The sequence below is a fragment of the Poromitra crassiceps genome, assembly GCF_964638095.1.
Source record: "Poromitra crassiceps genome assembly, chromosome: 28".
NCBI classification, from domain to species: Eukaryota; Metazoa; Chordata; class Actinopteri; order Beryciformes; family Melamphaidae; genus Poromitra; species Poromitra crassiceps.
Window position 1 is genome coordinate 3,790,394 of NC_139651.1, and position 7,500 is coordinate 3,797,893.

General features: G+C 42.2%; 1 protein-coding gene across 1 annotated transcript in view; it reads right to left on the reverse strand.

Annotated features, from left to right (window-relative positions):
- bnc1 (basonuclin zinc finger protein 1) overlaps nt 1–7,500 on the reverse strand; it is a 37,564-nt gene that overhangs the window by 8,350 nt on the left and 21,714 nt on the right. Inside the window, exons 2-3 of the mRNA XM_083662333.1 lie at nt 4,822–4,924; nt 1,624–1,859 (exon numbers count right to left, since the gene is read on the reverse strand). Coding sequence (XP_083518459.1) covers nt 1,624–1,859; nt 4,822–4,924 — 339 coding nt within the window. The remainder of the gene's footprint in view (nt 1–1,623; nt 1,860–4,821; nt 4,925–7,500) is intronic.

The window sequence follows — 7,500 nt, forward strand, 5'->3', positions numbered from 1 at the left end:
CCCTGAACACAGCTGCTGAACATGTTTTCATTATTCTTATTTTTTATTTGACACCAGAGAAATCATTCCAGGATGGCGTGGGAGGATCTGACTCATAATGATGCCTCTGCTGCTAATCCACCTAAAAGAATGTCATTATTACAAAATAATCCTTCAACCAGACGCAGAACTCGCCATCTTTGGCTGCTCGGAGTCCTCTTTGAACTTCCCTACAGCTGTGCAGCAACAGTCTCTGACACAGGGGACAACCGTGGGCCAAAAAACTAATTCTGAAGGAATGGAAGTCATCCTCTTCACCCTCTTTCCAACGGTGGTTGACGGACATGACCTCTGTTATACGGATGGAGAGACTGAGGTTCATGAGGACCAATTCACTCACAAAGTTTTCGGGCCATTTGGGACCCGTTTCTGGCCTACCTAGATGAGGTTGGGGGAGGCGGGTGACTCGCCTGGCTGGTTCATGATCCCCTTGTGTGAGACCCCAGGCATAATGTCTTTCACGAGCACATAAGCACCTTATGCGGCTGGTAATCATGTAATATTGAATGTTGATCTTATGTATGTTTTTGTTTTGTCTTTTTTGTTTGTTTTCTCTTTTCCTGTGTCTGAGCGTGTTTGTTTGCCCTTTAATTGTTCTAATAAATAAATATAATAAAATATTGGGGGGGGGGGGGGGGGATAAGTCATTATTAAAGTCCAATAATGGTCTATGGTTTCAGATGTTTTTCCACACTGATACGAATAAAACTCTGAATAACTTAAATATTAACCAGTCTGACAAATCGGGGCAGGGCGATATGGACCAAAAAACATTTCTCGGTATTGTTAGGCTGAATGATGATACACATATATCTCTGTATTTTCTACCAAGTGAGCTAAATTGTAGCGTGGAAGTGGGTTAAGTTGTAAGTCAAAGCCAAATGTGACATGTCACAAGCACTTTTGTTAAAACAAGACTGATTAAAATAAAAATGCAAAAACAGGCTTTCTTTCCCATTGGCGCTTTAAAAAAAAAATTTACACAATGAGATTTTTGATGAATAATCATCAGTAATGTGGATATAATGACCAAGGGGCAGTTGGGCAAATAATAGAATAGCTAGAACAGTCCGGTAAGTTAGGAAAATTACAACACTTGTGCCATATCACAATATTACAATAACCAAAATCTAAGATGATATCTAGTCCCATATCACAATATCGATATAATATCGATATATTGCCCAGAGCTACTACAAATATGCCCACAAAACCCCCCATATTCCAACTCCTAATCCTAATAATAATATATGCAGTCCTAAACACATGGAGAGAAACAAGCGCAAATCCACAATAGCTGCAACCCCATACAGTATGCATGTTTTTTAAATGCATGATGGCAGGGGCAGCCCACGCTACTCTACCTCTACCACCCTGCATTTTGAAATCACACACACACACACACACACACACACACACACACGAACACACACACACACACACACACACACACACACACACACACACACACACACACACACACACGAACACACACACACACACACACACACACACACACACACACACACACGATCTGCATGCCAAATTGTAGCCTCCATCCTAGGGCCAAAACGGTGCCCTCACCTGCAGCACGTATCCTCGTATGTAGTCCTGCAGTGTCCAGTCGAGGGCGCTGAGGATCTGGATCACCTCGTCCTGTTTGAGCACGGAGAACAGGCGGTCCAGAAGGATCTTGAGGCGCACGGGCACCGCCTGCGTGCCGTACAGCATCAGGCTGCAGATGTCAAACACCACGTTGGAGTGCACGATCTCCACCTGGCTGCTCTGGTACATGTGGTGCACCTTCAGCTTACTCAGGGCTGCAACACATGGCATGAGGGAGGGTTAGGCTTAGCTGACACTGCAATAGTCCCTGTGGGGAAATTGGGCGAGGATACAGCAAAGAAACAGCATGGAGTATTGGGTGTTCAATTTACACTAGAACATATGTGAAAATTACTAAAAATATATGAATGAAAAAATATGAATATAAAATGAAAGCAGCACAACAAATAAAATCCATGAAAATATTAGTTCGAATTTTCGAAACTCTGTTCATAATGTTGACATTCAAATTGTAAATCAACACATTCGAATGCGCAGCTTTTTTCTTGCACATCTATTCATTCTGTTTATGACGGAACTGCTGCTGAGGAACTGGACAGAAGTCCAGAGTGTTGCCAGATACAGTGATGGTTTCCAGCCCAAGCCCATTTTCCCTTGCACAATGCAATAAAAAAAAAGCCCAATTGGTTAGAAAAGGCAGTTTACTGACCTGGAAGCTAGTTAACTTTTGGTAGCTAAACGAAATAGCACCATCTTGGCCAACCTGTCCGCAAATGCGCCATTATCCTATGTTTTATTATGATCAGGAGGTAACATGTCCCTCCAGTAGCCTGTTGAAACGCGTTTAACCGTGTGTGTGTGTGTGTGTGTGTGTGTGTGTGTGTGTGTGTGTGTGTGTGTGGGGTGTGTGTGGTGTGTGTGGTGTGTGTGTGTGTGTGTGTGTGTGTGTGTGTGTGTGTGTGTGTGTGTGTGTGTGTGTGTGTGTGTGTGTGTGTGTGTGTGTGGAGGAGCAGCCCAACACAGAGAGCACAGAGAGGCTGTAATAATTTAGCCCCTGGTTTTGGTACCCATCCCTACCGATGAAGCACATTCAAATTGAGGATGTTCACTTTTTTTATGATGATGTCACAGCAAACATTATGATGATGTCACGGCAGACATTATGATGATGTCACGGCAGACATTATGATGATGTCACGGCAGACATTATGATGATGTCACGGCAGACATTCAAAGCTCCATTCGAAAACATCAATAGAAATGTTTAATATTAGGGATGTCACAATATATCATCCCACGATATATCGCGATATCAAAACGTGACAATATCTATCGTTGAGATGAAATCTCATATCGCGAGAAAAAGAAGCTGAACATGGTGGCACTGATCTGCATCTGATTGCATGCTCGCTCTCCTTTTCATTGCTTTGTTTGAACAGACGAGGGACGTTACAGACACGGAGGGATGAAAATGGTGAAATTACTCAAATTAGCGTGGAGGATGCCCCCTCAACTTACAAATCGATCGCAAAAAGATATGGTTAAAATATCGTATCGTATCATTATTGTGAACCCAATATCGTGTATCGTATCGTGAACTGGGTGTATCGTGACACCCCTATCTAATAATGTGGGAAAAAATTGGTACAGCCCTAGAAAATATGAAGATTAAGTAAAATATGAAAATATATCTTAAAAATGTCAGTACAGAACGAAATGTAGACAGATAAAAAAAAATGACATTAATTAAAATATGAAAACATTCAAAATCAAATTAAAAACTGGAACTACAACTTTTTTTTACATGACAGCAATACATATAGTATTAATGTAATTAATGTCATTTTTTTAATTATTACTTAAACAATGCTCTTTTTCTTAGTTCCTGAAAAGCTGTGTAGAGATGCAAGGTTTTTACCCAACAGTGACAATATGTAGCATGAATAATAAAAGAAACAATTAAATAATTTAGAACATAATTTATGCAATATCTACAAAATGAGAAAATATAATCATCTCCCTCTTCATTAATATTCAATAACATGTCAACGCCAAACCGATTTAGTGGTGTTCTGCTTTTGGTTACTGAAACCAACCAACGCATGCCAACATCAGAACAGACACATTCTATATTGGTGTGACTAGTTTTGGACTAGGGTGGTGAACTGGAGATGCATGATTCAACATCCCATGGGAATACCACTCATGTTCGGCATCCAAGCGTATTTCCAGAGGTGGTTACACTAAGATGGCTGTGTCCTTATCAGCACATTCACATTTTTGCTATTTTTCGACATGTAAAAGGTGCTATGTGAAGCATTTTACCATTAATACATCATTACCACATTGATTTGGAGTCATTAATTACTGTAAACAAACAAGACAAGACCACTGCCTCTACTCTGCAACACGGACACTAAGGCACTATAAGACACTATAAGTCTTATGGGTAACTATCATCAATCACCTTATGTATGCTGATGACCTGATCGTTCTGAGTCCATACAGTGGAGGGCTACAGCAACTATTGAAAGTGTGCTCAAATTATGGCAATGAACATGACATAATTTACAATGCAAAAAAGAGTAGTGTCATGATAGTGAGAAGGAGGACAAAAAACTGGCTTTCCCAGCCTTTCACCTATCTGACAGTCATCTTTCTGTATGCCAGGAAATTAAGTACCTTGGCCACATCTTCACAGATAATCTCCATGATGATAGAGATATCTTTAGACAGTGCCGCAAACTTTATGCTCAGGCTAATATGTTGCTTCGCAGGTTCAGTATGTGTTCTGGTCCTGTCAAGTGTGCACTTTTTAAAGCTTTCTGCACTCCCATGTATACAGCTTTCTTATGGTGCACATACAAGAAAGGTAGCATGCGGAGGCTTAAGGTGGCCTACAATGATGCCCTGAGGATTCTACTTAAGGTCCCTAGGTGGCATAGTGCCAGTCACTTGTTTGTAACGTGTGGAATCCACACATGTGAGGCTCTCTTAAGGCATTCTATGTATGGATTCATGTCTCGCCTGACTGGGTTCTGATATACACATATTATTATGTGTGTATGTCTACTCATATGCATCCCACATACTCTTCTTCCTGTTGGAGACGCTCACTTGCTTATCAATGTGGTGCTTTGTTCACCTGCAAATCTTAAAATGAAATACAAAATTGGTCAAAAAAACAAGGAATAGCAGAAAGGTTGCGGCTCTTACCGTGTGCCACCCAGCCATGCTTGCAGTTGTCACACTGTCTCCTCTTCAGCTTCCCAGGCTTGAAGCTGTCACAGTTACAGTTGACCAGAGTGCAGCAGATCGCCTGTCATGAGAAGAACACACCAAAGAACACCTTCACACATCTCTGTCATGAGAACACACCAGAGAACATCTCTGTCATGAGAACACACCAGAGAACACCTTCACACATCTCTGTCATGAGAACACACCAGAGAACATCTTCACACATCTCTGTCATGAGAACACACCAGAGAACACCTTCACACATCTCTGTCATGAGAACACACCAGAGAACATCTTCACACATATCTGTCATGAGAACACACCAAAGAACATCTTCATACATCTGTCATGAGAACACACCAGAGAACACCTTCATACATCTGTCATGAGAACACACCAGAGAACACCTTCACAACAGCTCTGTCATGAGAACACACCAGAGAACATCTTCACAACATCTCTGTCATGAGAACACACCAGAGAACACCTTCACAACATCTCTGTCATGAGAACACACCAAAGAACATCTTCACACATCTCTGTCATGAGAACACACCAGAGAACACCTTCAAACATCTCTGTCATGAGAACACACCAGAGAACATCTCTGTCATGAGAACACACCAAAGAACATCTTCACACATCTCTGTCATGAGAACACACCAGAGAACACCTTCATGAGAACACACCAGAGAACACCTTCAAACATCTCTGTCATGAGAACACACCAGAGAACATCTCTGTCATGAGAACACACCAGAGAACACCTTCACACATCTCTGTCATGAGAACACACCAGAGAACACCTTCACACATCTCTGTCATGAGAACACACCAGAGAACACCTTCACACATCTCTGTCATGAGAACACACCAGAGAACATCTTCACACATCTCTGTCATGAGAACACACCAGAGAACACCTTCAAACATCTCTGTCATGAGAACACACCAGAGAACACCTTCACACATCTCTGTCATGAGAAGAACACACCAGAGAACATCTCTGTCATGAGAACACACCAGAGAACACCTTCACACATCTCTGTCATGAGAAGAACACACCAGAGAACATCTCTGTCATGAGAAGAACACACCAGAGAACACCTTCACACATCTCTGTCATGAGAACACACCAGATAACATCTTCACACATCTTTGTCATGAGAACACACCAGAGAACACCTTCAAACATCTCTGTCATGAGAACACACCAAAGAACACCTTCACACATCTCTGTCATGAGAACACACCAAAGAACACCTTCACACATCTCTGTCATGAGAACACACCAGAGAACACCTTCAAACATCTCTGTCATGAGAACACACCAAAGAACACCTTCACACATCTCTGTCATGAGAACACACCAGAGAACACCTTCAAACATCTCTGTCATGAGAACACACCAGAGAACACCTTCAAACATCTCTGTCATAAGAACACACCAAAGAACACCACCAAAGAACACCTTCACACATCTCTGTCATGAGAACACATCAAAGAACACCTTCATGAGAACACACCAGAGAACACCTTCACACATCTCTGTCATGAGAACACACCAGAGAACACCTTCACACATCTCTGTCATGAGAACACACCAGAGAACACCTTCACACATCTCTGTCATGAGAACACACCAAAGAACATCTCTGTCATGAGAACACACCAGAGAACATCTTCACAACATCTCTGTCATGAGAACACACCAGAGAACACCTTCACAACATCTCTGTCATGAGAAGAACACACCAGAGAACACCTTCACACATCTCTGTCATGAGAACACACCAAAGAACATATCTGTCATGAGAACACACCAGAGAACATCTTCACACATCTCTGTCATGAGAACACACCAGAGAACACCTTCACACATCTCTGTCATGAGAACACACCAGAGAACATCTCTGTCATGAGAACACACCAGAGAACACCTTCACACATCTCTGTCATGAGAACACACCAGAGAACACCTTCAAACATCTCTGTCATGAGAACACACCAGAGAACACCTTCACACATCTCTGTCATGAGAACACACCAGAGAACACCTTCACACATCTCTGTCATGAGAACACACCAGATAACATCTCTGTCATGAGAACACACCAGAGAACACCTTCACACATCTCTGTCATGAGAACACACCAGAGAACACCTTCAAACATCTCTGTCATGAGAACACACCAGAGAACACCTTCACACATCTCTGTCATGAGAACACACCAGAGAACACCTTCACACATCTCTGTCATGAGAACACACCAGAGAACATCTGTCATGAGAACACACCAGAGAACACCTTCACACATCTCTGTCATGAGAACACACCAGAGAACACCTTCACACATCTCTGTCATGAGAACACACCAGAGAACATCTTCACACATCTCTGTCATGAGAACACACCAGAGAACACCTTCACACATCTCTGTCATGAGAACACACCAGAGAACATCTCTGTCATGAGAACACACCAGAGAACATCTCTGTCATGAGAACACACCAGAGAACATCTGTCATGAGAACACACCAGAGAACACCTTCACACATCTCTGTCATGAGAACACACCAGAGAACACCTTCACACATCTCTGTCATGAGAACACACCAGAGAACATCTCTGTCATGAGAACACACCAGAGAACA